This window comes from Archocentrus centrarchus, chromosome 19 (genome assembly GCF_007364275.1).
Source record: "Archocentrus centrarchus isolate MPI-CPG fArcCen1 chromosome 19, fArcCen1, whole genome shotgun sequence".
In the NCBI taxonomy this organism is placed as follows: Eukaryota; Metazoa; Chordata; class Actinopteri; order Cichliformes; family Cichlidae; genus Archocentrus; species Archocentrus centrarchus.
This window is the reverse complement of record NC_044364.1, coordinates 2,057,532-2,079,459: the sequence shown is the minus strand read 5'-3', so window position 1 is coordinate 2,079,459 and position 21,928 is coordinate 2,057,532. Positions and strand designations below refer to the sequence as shown.

Here is a 21,928-nt window from a genome sequence, read left to right as displayed (position 1 = left end):
TTAACAAGTGTGATATCTCTGCTTCACCTTTAACAGACCATTGTATTATATCTGTATGCTTTTAACTCTCAAGGCACATTTCTGGTCCCTCTCATATCTGGAAATTTAATAATACTTTATTGGAGAATTCCAAATTTTGCAAAGATATTAGACAATTAATTGCGTATATTGATACCTTGGAAATGTCATCTGTAAGCAAATGGGAATGGCTGAAGTTTAGGATACGAGAAACGGCAATTCATACAAGTAAAAAACTGTCTAAGTTTAAAAAACAAAGACAACTTGATATTGTCACCAATATTAATAATCTCTGTGGAAAAACTGATTTGTCAGCTGAAGAATGTGTTGAATTAAGTAAGTTGCAGAATGAACTGGATACCCTATATCTGGAAAAAGCCAAAGGGGCCTTTGTACGCTCCCGAGCCCACTGGATTGAAGAAGGGGAGAAAAATACAACTTATTTTTTTAACCTTGAAAAACATAGACAGCTAAAAAAGAAAATTACTAAATTAAACATAAATGGATCTGTTTCTGAAGACGTCAGTCAAATCAATAAAGAAATACATCGCTTTTACTGCAACCTATATAAATCTAACTATTCAAAAACAGACTGATCCAAATTTTTAAATGATATAAGGGAATTTAATAGAATAATTGATATAGACTTTAAACAATTCATGGAAAAACAGATTACAATTGAGGAGATAGACAAGGCTATTTTGAAGATGTCCACAGGAAAGTCGCCTGGTTTGGATGGGTTAACAACTGAATTTTACAGGTTTTTCTGGAAAGATATTAGAGAGATGCTATTCAAAGCCTTTTTAGAATGTATCCAAATGGGTAATCTTTCTAATACAATGAAGCAAGGCATTATTACCTTAATTCCAAAACCAAATAAAGATCTAACATCTTTGGACAACTGGAGACCCATCACTTTGCTCTGTACTGATTATAAAATATTAGCTCATGTTTTTGCTGAGCGTCTGAATAGTGGACTAAAAGACATAATTGATGAATGTCAATCAGCTTTTGTTAAAGGAAGAAGCATACAAAATCATATAAGATTGATTCTTGACATGTTAGATTACCGCGATTTTATTGACAGCGATTGCCTTATACTGTTCTTAGATTTTTACAAGGCATTTGATACTATTGAACATGCCTTTTTATTAGATGCTCTAAAATTTTTGGGTTTCGGAGATTATTTTTGTAGACTAATTGAGATGTTTTACAGTGATATTTATAGTTCAGTCTCCTTAAACCCAGGACTTAGCTCTAGATTTAAGATCAAACGAGGCATTCGCCAGGGTTGCCCTATTTCCCCAAAATTGTTCATCCTCACTACTCAATTGTTAGCCTTAAAAATGTATAATAGTCCGGAGTTACAAGGAATAAACATTTTTGATAGAGAATTTAAGATTAGCCAGTTTGCGGACGATACAGCTTTGTTTCTTAAAAACTGTTCAATGGTTGAAAAAGCCCTCAATGTAATCTCAACATTTTCCAAAGCTTCAGGGTTAGGACTTAACATCAAAAAATGTGAGATTTTACCCATTCATAACTGTACACATAAAAACATTTCATCAATTAGGGTCGAAAATGAAGTGAAATATTTGGGCATATTATTATCAAAAAATCTAATAAGAAGAGAAGATGTTAACATCTCAGATTGCCTAATAAAAATTAAAAAAAATCTTAGCCGTTGGTTGACAAGGGATTTGACTATTTTTGGGAGAAGTTTATTAGTTAAAGCAGATGGTATTTCCAGGGTCATTTATCAGTGTAATTCTATGTATATATCACCTCAAAATATGAGAAAAGCTAACTCCATTATTTTTCAGTTTTTGTGGAAAAATAAAACACATTATATTAAAAGATCCCAGTTAGTTAAAAAATATGAGAACGGTGGCATTAATGCATTAGACTTTGAGGCCATGGTTGGTGCATCTAGGATCAAATGGCTTAAAACATTTATTCTGCAGCAAAATTCATTGTGGTTTCATATTCCAAATTCTCTTTTTAAGCAACTTGGAGGAATTGAATTTCTTTTAAAATGTGATTTTGAGATTAGTAAAATCCCAGTCAAGCTATCTAACTATCATAAACAAACTCTCCACTTCTGGAAAATGATATTTCAGCATAACTTTTCACCCCACGGATCCATTTTATGGAATAATAGGACAATTACTGTTGGTAGGAAATCATTATTTAGGAAAGACTGGCATGAAAAAGGAGTTATCTTTGTAAACGATATGTTAGATTGTTGTGGAGAGCCAATAGACTACTTAGCTTTTGTTAGGAAATTTAATCTTGATTGCCATTACAAAGATTTTGAAAAGGTGTCTAAAGCGATTCCTTTAGCATTGATTCAGTTAATCCAAAATGTTATTAGGTATTCAAAAGTGACCTTTTCGATGCCCACATTAAAGATAAATGAATGTGCCCTAGTTGACTTTAAATGTAACAAGAAGGTTATTAATGATGGTATAAGACAAAAGATTTATTTTGACTATAATAGAGGTTCCTTTAAGATGCATCCTAAGGCAAATGAAAAAACCAGGATTTTTGCTCATTCCAAGTTTGTTAAATGGCCTATAGCCCCTAAAGTGAAAGAAACCCATTTTAAAATCATTAATAAAATATATCCTGTATCTATGTTTCTTGAAAGAAGATTTAAATTTGATGTTGAGTTATGTGTTTTTTGTAAATCAGCAGAGGAATCTCTTGAACATTTGTTTGTTTTATGTGAATATTCACAGAGTTTTTGGACTGACATTGGGAACTGGATTAATCTCAAACTTAACGTTCCTTCATTTGATGTTAATTCTATTTTATTTTATGTGGAAAACTTAAATCCAGCCTTCTCTGATGCTATAAATATAATTGTTCTTTTAGCCAAATACCACATTCATTGTAATAAATGGAAAGGTAATAAGCCCTCCTTTTCCTGTTTCATGAACGAATTTAAATTATATTATTCATCGATATTGAAGATCAAAAAATGGAAAACTGCTAGAATCATCTCACAACAGATAGCTGAAAATTTTCTGTTCTAAGTCTATATTTGTTTGGTTCTCTCTTTTATTATTCAATTCATTACTATTGCATACCCCCTAGCTTGTTATCCTCTATGAGAGTTTGTATTCTGAAGTTGTTTTATACTGTTATTGTATTGTTCTTGAACGCTGTTTAATAAAAAAAAAAAAAAAAAAAAACATTGAGCGTGCTCGCTACATGTGACGTTTTCGCGTCCTCTACTACGCATGCGGGACACTTTCAGGTTCGTCTGCTGTTCACACACAGATCACATCCAAGTCGCATATATTTGGAAATGTGAACGACCACGCAAAAAAAAAAATCGGAATTGGGTCACTTCAGGCTGCAGTGTGAACGTAGCCTTAGTGTATGAAACACATTTTCAGATTCATTCAGAGTCATGTTTAACCCCATCAGAACACCTGTCATCTCCACTCACGTTGCTAGCAAGGGTAGGCTAACACATGCTACACAACCAACTATCTGTTCAGATAACACAATGATGTTTTAGAAAACACAACGTGATAATTTGTCAGTGAATTCACCTTACCTTTTAAGAGTACACATTCTTGTGTTCTTGAGTGACCAAGAGGGACCTCGCTCCGTTTAAATGATTATTTCCAGCTGCAACTCCTCTCTGATGGGACAACTCCAGCAATTTCCGGTGACAAACACAAAGAACACCAATTTACGCTACAGAGTTCCGGAATGGAGTTGAGGTATGGCAGCGCTTTCCTGCCTGCAACCAGGTCCCTCTCGAAAATCCCGCGATACAGAGAAAACTCCACGATACAGAATTAGATATATTTAAAACAAAAACACCCGCAATACAGTGAAGCCGCAATAAGTGAACAACACATAGCAAGGGACAACTGTAACAGAATAGTAGATACTAGGCCACGAGGTTCGTGACAACCGAGGGACGGACACGTACGGGGGCTGTGATGCGGCTACAAGTCGAGACGCCTACCCGTCCGGTCCCCCGCGAGCAGAGACCCTCACAGCAAATGAGACGGAGCCCGCCCGGCAGCCAGTAACGAATCTTCCGCAGATTCACCGACAGAAATGTCGTTGCAACTTTTACCTCCGTTAGTTAGACAACTTTCGGTTAACATTTTTTTCTACACAAACCACGGTTAGACTCACCTTCAGCTGTGTTTACAATCTGATCACCACCAACAGAAGCCGGCTCCTCAGTGCCGCCAGAAAATGCTTGAAGTCACATGGTCCGATCTTGCATTCTGATTGGTTCTAGGGACATGGAGGCGTTTACGGGAAATGGGAAGTGGCGTTTGGAGGCTGTTGATAATTCAGATTAGTCAGAGACGGTATTTAACAGACATATGTCTATGGTAATACCACCTTGGGTATGTCCTTTTTTGGGGGAAATGGTAAATGGAATAGTAGTTACATAGTGCTTTTCTACTCTAGCTAAACACTCAGAGCGCTTTCTACTACAAGCACCATTCACCCAATCTCACATTTGTACAAGCATAATTTTTTTTCTTTTTTCTAAACAATAACACACACACACATAATGGGGTAATTCTGGGTTATTTTATACAGTCGTCGGTCTTGCTCAAAGGTACTTTGACACGTAAATTGGAGGAGTCAGGATCAAACCACCAACCTTCCAAGTGGTAAACAGTTTACCTCCAGGACCCAATTGTTCAAAGGTAATCAGGCAGTATTAATCCAATTAGATAACTGGATAAATCCTGAAATATGGTTGTTCAAAGGAAAAATGGGATTACACAATTGAATTAGATTTTTTTATCCAGATCAAATCTCCAGTTTGGGTTTTACATGACATTTAAATAGGATAAGGATTACACTGATCGAAAATATCAGGATTACCCCGATCCCAGCAGAGGGCTGGATTCAGACTGGATTACAAATTTTTTTTAAAAAAGTAGTGAAATAAGAAAACTAAACCTGATAAACAGAGTTAAGACAATGACAAACTGCATGTCTGCACCAGTATTTTGACACTTTGTAGTAACTAGTATATTTACCTAATTTTTTCATGCACTCATTTTGTAAGTTTGTTTATGATGTATTTCATATATACAATATATTCTTCTGTAATTAAGGTAAATTTTGTGCATGTTTATTGTCAGGTCAGAGGACTTGACCATCAGAGGCCTTTGTTGTAAAACTTTCCAATTTATAAATAAAAACATTTAATGTTACCTACACTGGCTATTCTGTTGTTCTTAATATTTAAAAAAATGTTTCCTTATTTTCAGCCTGAATTATTGCATCTGTATCACAGCAAAGCAGATGAGGCAAACACGGTTGTGGATAAAATAAAACATGTATTGCTGTGTACTTCACTTAATATCAAACTTATCATTGAGGATCTTTTGTGTAAATTTTGGCACCCCCCCACATCCCAGTTACCATACTGGTAATCCAGATTCTATCCAGTTCTTATTTGAGCAAGCAGGACAAAAGTGAGCTGGATTACATGATCCATGGAAGTAAAAACTGGATTACCAAAGCCGGATTATTGTTATCCGGATTACAGCTTTTGAACCGAGCTAAGGGCTCGTAAATTTGTTAATGGAAATTTCCCAGTTTTTAACTGTAATTTTTTTTTTTTTTGTCATTTTACACAAATCTGACCTTTGACCGCCTTAAAAACTATATAAGCTGGAATTCATAAAAGCTGCCTTGAAAACTAGAGCCAAACGGGACATCGTCTCACCCAGTGACGTGCGGTGAGGGTCGTGACTGGTGAGGCACTGACGTCATCACATCAGATTTACAAACATATAGCTTATTCACCATTTGATTGGCAACAGTTGTTTTGTTTAACATTAACATAGTCTGAAGCAAACCTTTTAGCTCCGGTGTTGGTCTTCCTTTAATTATTATCTTCTGCTTCGATTGAAAGTCCAGTTTAGAAAATTCTTTCAGTTGAGTTATGTAATCTTCCATGTTGAACATAAGGCCAAGCAACAGGAAAAACTAACTGGCCTTGCTAACTGTTTATGGTAGCTTGCCGCCGAGGAGTCGTAGAGTCCCTGGGATCACCAGCGCCCCCTACCATGAGGCACGAGAACTGCGTGCCTCACCTAGTGTCTCTTCGCAGCAGTTTCATGATCGCTCAACACAAGAACGCATTACACACACATACAGTTGTTAATGAAAAAAACAACAAAAAAAACTGTGCATTATATACACCAGCTAAAATATAGAAATTTAGTTCATATAGTAAAAGTGTTAGAACATTTTAATAGCCACATGCAAAGGGAAAGTAATCCGGTCTCACTGCATAGCATGCCAGCACAGTTAGTAGTCATTGGCAATGACTATACTGAGCCGCACCACGGATTGCGCAATCCGTGGTGCGGCTCGCCGGGCTGGTGCCTCACCGTTCGTCTCTTAGTATTTGACCGGCAAATGCAAAAATTCAGCGATTTTGAAAAAACTAATCTAAAAATGGTGTAGTTAAATGGAAAAGAACTTTAAAATACAAATCACTGAATGAATATAACCATTTAATTTATTTTTTAATTTTATATTTCCACGATGACAGGTGAGGCCGTGCCTCACCTGCCTCCCCTGACTGCACGTCACTGGTCTCACCCAACCAAAGTGTACTATATTTCCATTTTATTTCTATCATACTGAATGTAATATTGGTCACTTTGCTGATTTGCTGTATATTATAATGAGATGACCACTCAAAGATAAATCTTTAAATAACCACACACCTCATACAGAAAAGCCCAACAGTGAACAAAATATTTATTTTTAAACAATTACATGACCTCTGATGCTCCAACAGGTGGACAATACAATACAAAAAAAAAGTTACCACAAAATAAGACGACGACAAAAGTGTGACAGTGACGCTGGCGGTCCACGTCCTAAGAGATAAGTAAAAGAAACCGCCGCATCACTGACGACACGTGGAGGTGGAGCTGGAATGTGATGGTAGCGTGTAACCGAGACAGAACAAAAAAGGCGTTACAGCCGAGGAGATGAGCACATCCTGCTACGTGTATCATTGCTCCAGTCAATGTGGGGTTGACACAAGAGAAGGAAACAAATATAAAACGCATCTGAGATTCAGCCCTGAGGTTAACACACATACAACAGAATTTAAAAAAAAATCCAAACATTTTGTAAGATTCTAAGAATAAAACATATTCCAAAAATCTCTATTTGGTACAAGTGCTTGAAACTGACAAAAACAACCAAACAAAAGAAAAATCAGGCTCAGCGACACACCTGCTCATTTAAAAAAGGTTGATTAAAAAAAGTCCATCAATTCATTGCAACAAAATATAAAAACGGCAAAAACAGGAAGATGGCACAAATGGAACAGACACTGTTTTCAGGGTAAGGAGATTTGGGTGTGTGTGTGTGTTGAATCCTGCTGCTGCTGGTGAGACACTAAGCAGACAAAGCCTTCAGCTGCCTCTGTGTGGACGTCTGTCGACATCGAGAAATGGCTAAAATGGGCCTCACACAGCACAATGCTGCTCCTAATGGCGCTAAGGAGAAGTACAGAGACTTTAACAACACTGATCACAAAGACTTTCTCTCTAAAACAAGCAAAAAAACAAAAACAGGAAGGGCGACGTTCACGACTCATTCAACAGGTACAAACACACTGGGAACTAATCTCAGCATGAGGTTCGAACCAGTCCCAGAGAGCAGGTGAGTACCTGTGCAGTCGGAAAGCTCATTAGGAGGAGACCCAGCATGTCTGCTATTACTAAAAGTCTGCAGCAGAAAAGTGCATGCAAGCTGCCCTCAGGAACACCGTGTGCAGTACATCCACTGATTTGTCGTTGCACCACAAGCTGGTGAAGGAACGCAAACTCCATTTACCTCTGGTAAGTCAGATAAGGCTTCTTCAAATGCACCACACAGGCCCAAGTCAAGACATCAGGGAGCTTAATACAAGTACAGCCATTCCTACTGAGTTTACGACTGATGAAAACCAAAGATCCTGTCTGTGAGCACTGAAGTGACTGTTACACCTCCTTGTTGAGTCTTGACTGACTCTGAAGTCAAAAGAGCAGCTTAGTGGTCCTGTGTATTCTAAGGGGGATTGCTGAGGTGATGAAGAAAGAAATCCAAAAGCAGTGAGCTGCTCTGAAAGGATTTCCTTTACTCCTAACAGGGCGTTTAACAATTCACACTGAAGTTTTATTAAGATCCAAACTGATTTAAGGGCCATACAGGCAAACACAATGCTCAGCCCAAAGTGGGAGGCCGAAGTGCTTTGAGCCACATTAAATTAAATTAAATAAAAAATACCCTCATGGTCGCACTGTAGCAGTTACATGCAGCTATTTTAAGTTCAAAAGGTGACCTGTGAGCCTCAAAGAGCCAGATGAGAGAGCCTGGAGCAAACAAAGTTCAGAGGCAGCAGTCAAGGAGACAATAATACTGCAGCAGAGGGCCAAAGTGCTTCCTGTGAAAATACATTCAAATACATACACGCTCCTCAGCTCACTCAGTAACATCAGCTGGGTGAATATGCACTGGAAACAAAAAAAAAAAAAAAATTATCCAACAAGGTGCTGCATTAAATCCAGAACCCGCTGCGTTGATGATAATCAGGTACCTTTGCTCTGTGAGGGTACCAGCTTGATCCACCAGCCCCTTCTTTCTGTCCCCAAATCTCCTCGACTGGCTTTTTATTTCAACATCAAACTGCTTTAGCAATAACTTAAAAACAACACACAATCCAACCTCTTTGACGACTGCTAAAGAAGCCAATAAGAGAATAAATAAACCAAATATAATCAAATACTTAGAAAATCTTTAAAAAATTAAATATCTTTGATTGTTATTCATATTTAATTCAGGAAAAGGAAAAAAAAATCCCATATAAATAACTACACAAATGACAAATTCAGCATGTTACTTCAAGAACGGTCCTCCTCAGTCCGTGGGGGGGGTGTTGGCTGATGAGTACCGTCAGACTGGACTGAGGGAGGCTTCGGTGACTGGGGTCCTCCAGCCCCGGTGCCCAGCGGGAGGGGGGGGTTAACAGTGCAGTTGAAGGGCAGAGGGTGAAGTTAAGGTTTGCGGGTGTTAGCGGTCAGTCAGAACAGCCCTGGTCCAGTGTTGCCATGATTACCAGCAGAGGTGGAGGGAAGGCCTGCGGGACGCTGCAGGTGAATCTTCTGAAAGAAGAAGAAGAAACTATTTCACAGAGGGGAAAAAAAGCAGCAGCAGCTGCACCCATACAGAGAAAACATCACGTCAGGATTCAGTCTTTGTTGCTTATGAAGGACCTGATCAATGGATACAATTCAATTTTCAATTCAATTCAATTTCATTTATATAGCGCCAAATCACAACAAACAGTCGCCTCAAGAAGCTTTGTATCGTGGGTAAAGACCCTACAATAATTACAAGTAGTGAGCGTGATATTTGTCTAAATACTAAAAGGACACATCCTTCAATGTTTCCTGAGTCCTTGAGCATACACTGAACCATGCTTTGTTAAACTAATCAACTCTCCAATTAATTAAAACTTGCTTATTTATATTTTTGGAATTTAATAAATATGTTAAGCCCACAGCAGGACTGCAACGATTCCTCGAGTAACTCGAATAATTAGATTATAAAAAAATCCTCAGGGCAAATTTGTTGCTTCGATGCTTCGTGTAAACTCTGCAGCGCTCAGGTGTCTCCGTTTCCTCCGCGTTAAAGTTCTCCGTCGTCTTCTTCTTCTGGGTTTAATGGCGGTGGCAGCTTAGAGCGGCATTACCGCCACCTACTGGACTGAAGTGTGGAACTGGCGTTTGACCCCCCCCCCCGATCCTAAAAAGTTCTCCTTTGCTGTGACGGATTCCCTTTAACACTGAGTGGATCATCGCTGACGTGTTTTTCCACGCCTCCACCGCTCTCTGCCGTGTTTGTGTGTTGTGCTCGCTGTGCTACGGCAGGCTGTTTTAACATAGAATCCATTTCACCACATTTACATTCCAGAGATCTGAAATTGATTTATGACTAGACATATTAGTAAATTAAGATATCTCTAATTATATTCTGACTAGTAGAAATGACATGAGATTTAATTACGGATGAGATATCTTGAAAGGAATTCTGACTCGTCAAAATGTAATTGAAGATATCTTGAATTATTATTCTTACTAGTCAGAATGGTAATTTAAGAGATCTGCATTTACATTCTGGATAGTCAAAATGTAATTTTGTCAAGTAAAAATGCATTTTCATTTTCAGGTATCTGAAATGTAATTACAGATAGTCAGACGAAACAGATTTTTTTCTCTGTGCTGAGAATTTCAACTGTTTTTTTTTTTTTTTACTTCAGCTCCCAGAATGGATCGCTATAAGCGCAGTTTACTAGCGAGCACCGCTGTTAGCACTAGCGATTGTTCAGTACCGAAAGGACCGCTTCCCCGTCAAATTATTTTTTATACTTTAATCCCTGATTAGCGACTAAATATAGAGCCGCAGTAGAAATGTATTTAGGAGAATGCTTGTAATATAAAGCATTACAAGATTACGCTCACACAGCCCCCAGGTTTTCAACAAAAACACTGATAACACAACAGCAGCTGTTTTACGTGCAGTCTGTCTGCACAAGCGCAAAGAGGCGGAGCCCTTAGGGACGGTGAGCTCAGGTGGAAAGAAAGGAAATGTTTTTCTAGCGTCCAAAAGAAGCTTTTTTTTTTTCTCCCCTGTAACCTCCATTAAACGTTTACTGGGAAACAGCTGGAGGTCCTTCATCAACCACCTGATCAGTAAGTGAAGAAAAGAGAACTTTGTAGCTGCTCCATCCACCCTGTTTGTTTCACACAGGGAAAAACTGCAGTACGGATGTTAAAATATGCAGATGAACTGTTACTACAAATAAAGTATTTATTATCCAATTACTCGAGGAATCGATGGAATAATCGATAGAATACTCGATTACTAAAATAATCGATAGTTGCAGCCCTAGCCCACAGGCTGACTATGAATATTACACTACCGTAGTTCAGTTAAAGCCACTATAGTTAAAAGAAGTTTCCTTTTGGCTGCATTTCTCTGTTCTGGGATCTCAGCAGGGCAGCAGTCAGACAGACAGAGTTGGAGTAGAGAGGGAAACTGTGGCCAGTCTAAAACAGCTATAATAAAGCTATAATAAAGCATCTGTATTTGATTTGCAAATTGGATGTGTTGATTTGCTGGTATTGTGGCTGAGCTTGAACTTAAACTATGCTCAATTCTGCTTTTGAGGAAGTTGTAATGTGGGTCTATAAAATGAGCTATACTAAAACGATCATACTTCTGTTTCTCAGCAGAGGCCCTAAACCAAGGTAACCACCGCGTGCCAGAAATAACTGCCCTCGTCAAAAATCTCAGGTTCTTATGATGCCCACATTTCCTGTTCGCAATACATCATCTTTAGAAAAATAACTGCCTAAAATATTCCAACCGTCAGTCAATGGTTTTAATGCTGTTGTTGATCAGCATAAATGGAGCAGAAAAAGAAGAACAGATACTTACTGACCTCATGAGGTTTCTGTCACCTTTCGTCCCATCTGTTCCCTGAAGGAGGCTTTGAATGTCTTGTTCTAACAAAAGATTACAAATCAAAAGGTTATGTTTTTAAAATGGCTACAAGCCAAGACTTCAATAAGTGCACACACATCATTTTAAAGAGCGCTGCTGCTGCTCACCTTGTGCTTCTTACACTTCATGGAGAAATTTTCTTCAATGAGAACACAGTCTGCTAGAACAAGAACAGAACAGGAGTTGACAACGCCGCACTGATTCATCTGAAAGGTTCAACCGCCCCCACGTGCAACTTCAGGCTGAGCGGAAGTGATAAGAGCCAACAGCCCTTCACAAAGGAGCTATTTTCAGACCGGTGAGCACACATACACACACACTGAACACAAAGCACCAGTCGTGGGTGTATATTTTCTAATTTAAACTTCAACAGGTACAAAGTTAATTTGAGACATCAGATGTGCACCAGAAAAAAAGCAGAAACTTTTAAATTTTTTTAAAAAAGTAGCGAGAGGAGCAGATGGCACAAAGAAATCCAAAGGTACTCCATCATGCTGGGGTGGATATAAAAAATCTCAATATTAAGGGCAAAATATGCAAAGCTGCACACTAGTGGAAACACTCAAAATCAACCTGAAAAACAAAGACTGTATATAAAACATGAACCTGGCCACCTTGAGTCACCACTAATTAGTGAAGTCCAGCTGCACCGCCTCGAGCTCAGTGTTTCGGGCACAGCCATCTTGACATTTTTAAAACTGCTCGTAACAAGCTAGGGACGGATCTGACTGAGAAACCCAGAGACACTGCATCCATCAGAAACTTATCAATCACAAGGTAACCCCACCCTAAAACATACTCTGCTTTCCACCTGGCCAGCAGAAAGAATGTCCATCTTTTAAATACAGGCTATGACTTAAAAAACAAAAATATCACACATTCAACTTTAAAAATGTACATGAAAGAAGTGGTAAGAGTTTTTACTCTGTTGCGTACCTGACTCCAGAGCACACCTGTAGTGGTACTTGTTGGGACAACCTTTAAAGAAGCAGCCCAGCACAGCACCTGGGTCATGGCACGCTGAACACACCTGAAAACACAGCAGATGAGGTTGAGAGAAGACACCGTCAACACTTCTACAGCTGTGATTTCTACTTCTACATTAGACAGGAGATAGCATTAAAATAGCATGCAATTTGGTTTGAATGCCTGCCTTCAGTAGCTGTAAATTACAAGCTACCTTAATATACAAAAGCTGATTTATACAGTGAGCATGCTTTATACAGGGAGGCTCTGACAGCCTTTCAAAATAAACTTAAACCCAAAGGCTGAATTTACCAGCAGTCAGGCACTTGTAAGGTTCATGTTTTAACACCTTATCACCTACAGAGAAACCAGAAGAACGCCGCCTTAACGGACCTCTCCCACAGCAGACACTTTGACTTTAAGATGCCAGAGCTGATCTTCAGCCAGGCAGCAAACAAAAAGTCCCTGAGGTATGCTTAGGTTCAAAATACACCATCACCTCTATTATTTTCTATGCATAACCCCCACTCCGGTGGTGGCAGGGACATGCTGGCACTCGTCAAGCGTGCGTAGAACAATGGATGAGGAGAAACTGGTAGTTCAGGCTCGACCCAAACGTTTTCAGCCTCAAGCAAGTGCCATATTTTGCAGGCACTGTTATGAAACGTGCATTTAATATCATGTAATTAATGTAAGCCCAAAAGATTTCTCCTGATGACTCATTCTGACTTTGAATTAAACTAGGATCTCTTTTTAAGCTCTCGATGTCCACAAGACCATAAAGAGTTGAATGAACCACTTTCAGAAACTTGAACTTCCAAATCAGCTTTCAATCATTTTAGCCAGTAAAAGGGGTAAAGCTGCATGGTGGTTTTAAGGAGGTTAATGTCTTAACATGTGAATCTGATTTGATGGTTGTTCTCCTTAAGAATAATGGTACGTTCCATTTGCCTTGGAAGTCGGATGTTGGAGCTGGGAGTGACGGCACTCCGAAGTTGAGCGTGTCCCAGTTGGAAAAGCAAGGAAAAAATGGGATTTGTTTTGCTCCTTAGCAAGAAACAGCCATTCATGCATCATCAGCATTACATTGTGATGCTTGTATTTTTGTGCTTAAAAGCACGGCTGCAGCATGTTCACGCACAGAGCCTGGTCAGCATCCTGCATACGGCTTATTTAGCCAGTCACAAATACACAACAGTGGCAGTACAAACTTTACAGTTTTACTACCATTTGTGCGCACTGCCACAATCCTGGACTGTGAAGTCAGGGTTGGTGAGACAGCTTCAACTTCCCGTGTTCGAAGTCCAAATTGAGGGGGTGTTCCAGTGGAAAATTCTGACTGGGAATTTGAAAATTATGATTTCCGAGTTAAAATGGAACACGCCGTCTCACTTATTCTGTATCTCGTTAAAACCGTGCCAACAGTAGTAAAACTGTCTCAGTGTTGTTTTCCCTGCACCAAGAATTTACAGACTTTTTTAAAACTGACCTAATAACTTACTTATTCACATTTCCTAATGCTGTGCTTTGAAAGCATCTGAAATATATTAGCATCCTAGAGGCACAGAAAACAAGCCAACTGCAATAATTAACATATATAATGCTGCTTTCATTTCCAGCTTCACCATATCAGCCACGTGTCCATGTGGTGTTGTGCAACGCTCCAGATTTACCGTCTCCTGGGCCACTTTGACGGCCTCCTCCAGGCCGTACACTTTGCCCTTCACGAGGAACACGCCTGCAGACCAGATGCCGCAATCTTCATGGAGCCAGTATTCACAAGGCTCTAGGAGCAACACAGGGGGGCTATACCAGTCCTCCACAGCTGCAGAGCTAGCATCTGACCGTGCTCGCTTTGCCGCAGGGCTACCCGAGCTGCTGCTGCCGGTCCGTCTGTGGTTCTCCAAGAGACCCCTCTTCTTCAGCTGAGCTCCTGGCCTAAGGGCCCGTGGAGCGGGAGCAGCAGCACACTTCCTCCCCCTACCCCTAATGCTGCAGGAAGAAGAGTCTGAATCACTGTAGTCATCCTCTTTGAGGCCTAAAGTGCTGGCTGGTGTTTTGGTGCTCGGCTGGTACCCCTCAGGGTAGTAGGGGCCGTGGAGGTCCCCCAAGTCCATGGCATTGGCCGACTGCCCACACAGGCAGCAGATGAGAGGGCGCTGGTGCTGACCACGAGTGGACACCCGGCCCAGCTGCAGACAGGAAGTGCTGGGTACAAGTGCGGAAATGAAGCCGCTGGTATTAGCCTGCTGCTGCTGCGGGCCCTTCTTGTGCTGCGCCCTTACCTCCTCGGGGTAATTGATCACAGTACACAGTGACGGCGACGACTGCTGACGCTCCACGTGGATAAACGGAGAGAAACTGTCTGGCCTCGAATCCCTTTTGTCCTCCTTGTAGTTGACATACTTGAGCTTGATCTCAGGCTCTTTGGGGGAAAACATGGACGACGACTGACCCCGTTTGTGTTTCTTTCGCCTTCTTTTGGGAGTGTGAGCAGCCTTCGTCTTGGCACTGGGAGACGTTTTGCTACCAGAAGATCTGCTTTTGGCTTTGCCTTGGTTTTTCTTTGGAGATTTTGATGGTGGTGAAAATCTCGCCACCTGAATGTCCACTGAGTGGTCAGGCTGAGGAAGCAGCTCAGGCTCCTTCTTTGAATTCTTATGCACAGCAAACTGAGGACTTGACTGTGGGGAGGTTTTCCTCTTTGACTTCACAGGGGCAGTTTGTGGTGGGTGCACAGGATGGGAAACATTCACCGGTTCTCTCTTTGCAGTCTCTCTCTGTGAAGCAGACCTGGGGCTTTTTGGAGGTGCGCTGCGCTGTAGGTTTTTAGAATTACTGATCATTTCTGAATCAGAGGTAGAGTCTTTGCAGCTGTCAGTATTCAGGTTATTGGATTTACACCTTTTCAGCGGGGTTACTGCTTTCTGTTTTGTTAGTTTTGCTGAGAAAGATACTTTCACGCTGCCTTTCCTTTTACCTGCTAACACAGAGTCTTTTCTCTTAGATGTGGATAAGGTGGAATCACTGGATGTTGACTGGGAAGCATTAGCTTTGTTACTGGTGCGTATGCATCCTGATACTTTATACCTGCTTGAATTTATGTTCATAACTATGGCCTCTAGTCGCGTCCCTCTACCAGAACGTGCTGGCAGCCTCTTTTTTTTCAGACTTCTCTCTAGTGCCTTTGCGCTCCCATTCATGTGAGGAACAACAGTCGTGTGATCGTTTTCAGAAACCTCTGCTCCACAAAAATCAGTCAAGTCGATCAAAGGCTCCAGGACAGGCTTTCTTCTATGGCCTGGCTCTTTATTTTCATCACTTGAATCCAACCTTGTGGCGCCGTCACTGGTGCCAGAGCTTGGCTGACTGGCCCCTTCTGTACTCAAGCTATCACACAAGACGCCCTCAGCTGTCTCAAGATAAGAGTTGTCGCCGCTGGGTGAGCTTGAGGCCTGAGGCAACACAAATACATCCTCCACATCATCCAGTGAGGTAGCAGAGGGGGAAACGGGGTCCTCCAGAGGACTTATGTACTCCCTGCTTAGTGAACACAGGTCTCTGGCACCTGCACTGTCTGAGGCAACCAGTTGGTCTGGTTTCTTATACATAAGAAAGAGCACCTCAGAGGCCCCTTTCTCCTCTTCCTTCCCTGTGACAGGGGCGACAGGCTCAGGTGAGGATTCGGCACATGCCCCTGAATTACAATTATCTAAACTCTGACTGTTTTCATAAGTAAGGCTGTGGTCCTCTTTGCCCTGTAGCGGCTTTTCTACATCCCCATCACTGAAAGTGACTCCACTGTTACACTCATGAGAGTCCTGTGTTCTGCCCACATTGTTCTCTAGTCCCCCTTGAGCCTGAGACAATGACTGAAAAAGTTCTGTCTGTGTGGCGAGGTCCACAGGCCTCTCAGCCTGCTCCAAGTAATGCTGGTTCAATGCATAGCCGGTCTCCCCAAGCCCTTTATCTGTGTCACAAGGAGGGTGGAGGGAGAACTTGCTGATAGGCGGCACACTGTACAGAGGCGAGTGCTGAGATAGGGTGTCCTGAACGGAGAAGACGTGAGACCTGCTCACGTAGGAGAGGGTGACTGTAGTGTGCGAGAAGGCATTGTCTGGCTGAATTTGATCCCCTGATTGGTGTGCGATGTCCGAGGAGCTGGTCTCTGAGAATCCCTGTAATCCAGGGTTGCTGTTCCCAGAGTTTGGGAACCAGCCGGGACTCCTGACCACCCGCAAGGCATCAAGAGTCGCCGTGGAGTTGCGGACACATTCCTCCCCTTTCCTGGTCAGGTCGATCACAGTGGGGATGCAGGAAGTGGAGAGGTCTTGAGGCTGTAGATCATTTATGCTCCCTGGTGGCTGCTCCATAACAACTGCAGTTGAAAAAGAAAAAAAAAAAAAAAAAAAAGAAGATATTCTGTTAGCTTATAATCATTGGGAAACAAAAATCAATGGGTGGGTTTATTTCCTCACTGCACAGCTCAGCAGAGTGGCTCTCCTGAGCATAGGAAAAAACTCCAAGTCAGTTTTACTTTTGACCATTACAGTGACTTAACACTTACTGAACCCTTTTTTTTTTAATAAGTTTATTTGATTTGAAGCAAAGAGTTTATCCACAAGCCCTTACAACAAAAGTCATACCATTGAGGTTAGCTTGGGAACTGACGCGTGCTTGACTTTCATTAACGCTGGAGAACATGGCAAGGGTTAACTGACAATTTACATTTTGGCTTATTTCCAAATTGTCTTAATATTATTAATGTTCTGAATAAAAAGTTGTTACGTTACCTAGTAATGTCTCTCCAAACAGCCGCCTGACTTTTTAAACCACCAAAGCTGACAGGTCGAGTCTGCTAACCATACTTAGCTTAGCAACAGCTAATGGTAGCACGCTAGCTAGGCCCGGCTTAGCTCCGGTAACATTTACTTACGTCGAACCGCATTAAAGATTTGAGAACTTAAGGGCCTTTTTCGTTAAAGATTGGATGTCATATACTACACAACATGATTTAACAACTTCTACTTATCGGCAACAACCACTTTTCATTTCGGCGAGGTCTACTCCCCGCAAAGTCTGATTATTCCGATAAAATGTCAACTTTTATAGCTCAGCTACACACATCGCAGGTTACAGACTACTGCGGCTGTTAATAACTTTATTGCAAGAGCAACGGCCAACGAAATTTAAAAATGTCTCGTTTTGTTTAAAATGGTGTTCTTTGCTGTATTAAATTAGTTCCGAATTGAAGAGTAGATCTAAAAAGATTTAATGAAAGACAACTTGCTTTCTAGTATATGTCCAAACAAAACGTAAAGCGAGGTATCATCAAATTACGAGATACTTTTCATGGAGTTTGGCGACACGTTCTCCCAATTAAAGAGAACGGCGAGCGTCGGGGCAAGGCCCGGCTGGATGAAACAAAGACAGAGCGGAGGTAATGCGCTGCGCTGTGCTGCTGCTCATCAAAACTTACCCGGACGGGAGAAATCGCAGCGTTTTTACACGTCCAGTTAAGAATCCGTCCCGCCCCGCATCTCCTTCAGCAACACATCTATTCTAACGAAGCCAAATAACAACTACAAAGTGAGAAAGCCCTAAATTAAATAAAGATCCACACACTTTCCAGGAACACACTACTCTGATAGCAGCACTGTCAAATTGTACATAATCTAACACTTCCGGACACTCCCTTCACAATAAAACAATTACCAATAGATTTAGTACTTTAAAAAAAAAAAAAAAGAAAAAAAAAGTAAAATCATGCAAACAAAAAGCAAAGTCTAAATATTAAAAGGGTTTCACAAAAATACAAGCCAGTGTTTATTCCAGATAAAATAATTTGTCCATTATTTAACGGTTGCATGCAAGCTGTCAAAGCTTCAGAAAGTTAACCTTGAAGCAGGCTGCCAGTCACAGATGAGGCGTATTCAGCTGTGCTGTCTAATATCGGACGCCTTGACAAGAAAACCGAGCAGCAGTGAAACAGTTGTCATAATAATAATAATAATAATAATAATAATAATAATAATAACAACATATGTATCACAATGGTAAAAACTGAGCCGAAGATTGGTATTCCACCAATTAGTGTACCACTAACAGATATAGCAGCCCTGTACAACGACAACAACATTAAAACCAGGTGATGGGAATAACATCTGTCACAATGCAGATGTCACCTTAGAGCAAGAAGGTCATGGGACTGAATCGGGCCTTTCTGCATACAGTTCGTATGATCTTTCTGGGTAGTTCGACTTCCTCCTGCAGCCCAAATGCATGCATGAGGTTTGGTAGTGATTCTACACTGACCGTAGGTGCGAATGTGTTCCTGTATGATAGCTCTGTGACCCTGAATCAGATAAGGGGAAGAAGATGGACAGTACAATATTCTGCTGGGATACCATGGGTGTTGTTGTACAGTGGAGGAAATAATTATTTGATCCCCTGCTGAATGTGTAAGTTTCTTCACATACAAAAATATGAACCATCTCTAATTTTTATAGTAGCTTCATTTTAATGGAGAGAGACAGATTATCAACCAAAAAATCCAGAAAAAACACACTGAATGAAATGTGTATTTGATCCCCAAGCAAAACATGACTTAGTACTTGGAGAAACCCTTGTCGGCGGTAAGACGTTTCACCAGGTTTGCATCTCAGGAGGGATTCTGGCCGACTCCTCTCTACAGAAACTCTTTAGGTTTCTTGGCTGTTGCTTGGAAACTCAACTTCAGCTTTCTCCACAGATCTTCTGTAGGACTGAGATCTGGAGACTGGCTAGGCCACTCCATGACCTTAATGTGCTGCTTCTTTAGCCACTCCTTTGTTGCCTTGGCGGTATGTTTTGGGTCATTGTCAAGCTGAAAGGACCCTCCATGACCTTTACCCTTAGCAGAAAAACAGCCCCAAAGCATGATGTCTCCATCTCCATGCTTGACTGTGGGGATGGTGTTCTTTGGGTCATACTCAGCATCTCACTTCTTCCACAACGCCATGTTGAGTTGATACCAAAGAGCTCAATTTTGGTTTTATCTGTACCACAGCACTTACTCCCAGACCTTCTCTGAATGATTTAGATGTTCACTGGTAACCTTAACATGGAACTGTACATGTGCCTTCTTTAGCAGGGAGACCTTGCAGGTGAGGTATGATTTCAGTCCATCACAGCGTAGTGTGTTACCAATGTTGTTCTTGGTGACTGTGGTCACAACTGCCTTCAGATCGGTAGCGCCGGTCTTTGGCTGCATGACCGCAGATGCTCGTCTCTGGATGAGTGATCTGGAACGATCATTTCGTTGTGTGCCTTGTGCACACAATGACAATGAGTTGAATCTAACATCATAAACATGACTGCACCTCCATACATGCCAGTAACTGCATCATTAAGTTTGCGGATGACACCACTGTGGTGTGGCTCATATCAGGCGGGGATGAGTCAGCATACCGGGACGAGGTGCAGCGGCTGTCAAGGTGGTGCAGTGAGAATAACTTGATCCTGAACACCACTAAGACAAAGGAGATGGTAGTAGACTTTAGGAGGACAACACATGTCATTCAACCTCTGTTCATCGAGGGGGATGAAGTGGAGCTGGTTTCAGATTTTAGGTTCCTGGGAGTACATCTGCAGGATGATTTGACCTGGAGTATCAATACGACCAGCATTTACAGGAAGGCCCAACAGAGACTGCATTTCCTGAGGGTTCTTAGGAGCAACTATCTGACCCAGAATCTGCTGGTGTCCTTCTACCGTTGCTGTGTAGAGAGCATCCTGACCTACTGTCTGTGCGTGTGGTTCAACAGCTGCACAGCAGCAGACAGGAAAACACTCCAGCGAATCATCAACACGGCTCAAAAGATCATAGGCTGTCCCCTGCCCTCCCTCCAGGAACTGTTCAATGCCCGCTGCCAGAGGAGGGCACAGAACATCCTCCAGGACCCCTCACACCCTGGACACTCCTTGTTTCAGCTACTGCCATCAGGCAGACGTTTCAGGACAATGAAGGCCAGGACAAACAGACTGAGGAACAGCTTTTATGCCAGGGCTATCATTGAACTGAACTCTGTGTGGTTTGGACAGTGATGTGGGGTGGTAGTGCTGACTGTGTGCGTGCGTTGGTGTGTGTATTGGGGCTAGATTCATCTTAATTTACTATTGTGCACTGTATTTTAGTAATCATTTTTATCACTCATATTTTTATTATTTTATTATTTATTGTCTGAGGCACCTACAAAGGAATGCATTTTAAATTTCGTTGTGCAACTTCTGTGTACAATGACAATAAAGATTCTGATTCTGATTCTGAAACAAGCTCTTCCTGTGTAGTTTTGGGCTGACCCACCTTCCTCAAGATTATCCTCACCCCATGAAACAAGATCTTGTATGGAGCTCCATACCGAGGGCGATTGATGGTCATTTTATATTTCTTCCATTCACATCTATTAGATGGACGCCTCACACTCCTCATGGTTACCCAGTTCTTACCTGTGGTCACCTCTTGTTTACGGCGGGTCGGGATTTAGAGTGAGTTGTTTGATCCCCAGCTCATGCACCTGTATGCTGAGGTGTCCTTGGGCAAGAAACTGAATCTCAAATACCCTCTGATACATCCATCTGGGTTTGGGTAAGTATGCCCTCAACCAGCACAGGACCAAGCAGCTCATCAGACCATTGGAGCAACATGTAAAGTTTTGAGTTATAGATTTGACTTACTTATAGTACAAAGCATTAAAAAAAAAAAAAAAAAATCAAGAGGAAAACCTTTGAAATTTAATCCTGGAGTAAAACAGCTGTTTCCTAAGGTTGAAATAATGGGAAGTCTGAAAATTTAAGTGGCTTGTATCCACTTTGAAACATTGTTGCAGTTCAGCCAATTGCTAACACATCACATGTTGAAGGGTGTTTCTTCCATCTTTTCTACTTTCTTCAATTTATCTGCAGTTATAAACGCCAACATCAATATATCAGCGACTAGCTAATACCGGCCTGCAGTATCTGGGATGAAGCCAGCCCAGCTTTGTGGCGCTGAAAGGTGAACGTCAGCCTCAGACTCTGGATTTAGCTTAATTTCTTGGTTTTTGCTACTGAGGAGCAACTTCATAACTTCATAGATGGGATTAGCTGGGTGATTGGCAATGCTTTGTGTTCACCAGATGAAAATTCTGCCCAATTTTTGTTTTGTCCTCATGCTCTTTAAGGGCAGGTTGGTATGTTTTTTGATGCATTATAATTTATATTAATTTAAACATTTATAAAAGAACTGCCTGTAAAAAGTAACGCCAACTAAATACTTCCTGATGTTGCCGTATGCATTAAATCAGAAGCCTCTCAGGTATTGTGCAACAAATCCAAAACAAACAGAGCA

At 41.2% G+C, this 21,928-nt stretch overlaps 1 protein-coding gene across 4 annotated transcripts; it reads right to left on the bottom strand.

The window, feature by feature from the left end:
* Positions 1-6,781: 6,781 nt before the first annotated feature.
* Positions 6,782-18,224, bottom strand: LOC115798727 (transcription factor 20). 4 transcript variants are annotated; one of them, XM_030755677.1, is made up of 6 exons: positions 18,041-18,224; positions 14,235-16,939; positions 12,532-12,625; positions 11,703-11,755; positions 11,530-11,597; positions 6,782-9,191 (listed from the first exon to the last, which is right to left on the bottom strand). In XM_030755677.1, exons 2-5 carry the CDS (start codon positions 16,932-16,934, stop codon positions 11,535-11,537), a joined length of 2,910 nt encoding a protein of 969 aa, XP_030611537.1. In that variant the 5' UTR covers positions 16,935-16,939; positions 18,041-18,224; the 3' UTR covers positions 6,782-9,191; positions 11,530-11,534. The 4 variants fall into 4 exon arrangements, with proteins under 4 accessions (XP_030611537.1, XP_030611536.1, XP_030611539.1 ...); XM_030755676.1 differs by having other exon boundaries at positions 11,534-11,597; XM_030755679.1 differs by having other exon boundaries at positions 11,534-11,597; positions 11,703-11,752.
* Positions 18,225-21,928: the final 3,704 nt, after the last annotated feature.

Bases quoted from the DNA above. Each gene is read 5' to 3' on its own strand.
- LOC115798727 (XM_030755677.1), bottom strand. From the start codon at position 16,934: ATGGAGCAGCCACCAGGGAGCATAAATGATCTACAGCCTCAAGACCTC. The intron at 12,626-14,234 runs GTAAATCTGGAG...CTGTGTTTTCAG, and splicing joins TCAAAGTGGCCCAGGAGACG to GTGTGTTCAGCGTGCCATGA. The intron at 11,598-11,702 runs GTGAGCAGCAGC...ATCTTTTGTTAG, and splicing joins TGAAGTGTAAGAAGCACAAG to AACAAGACATTCAAAGCCTC.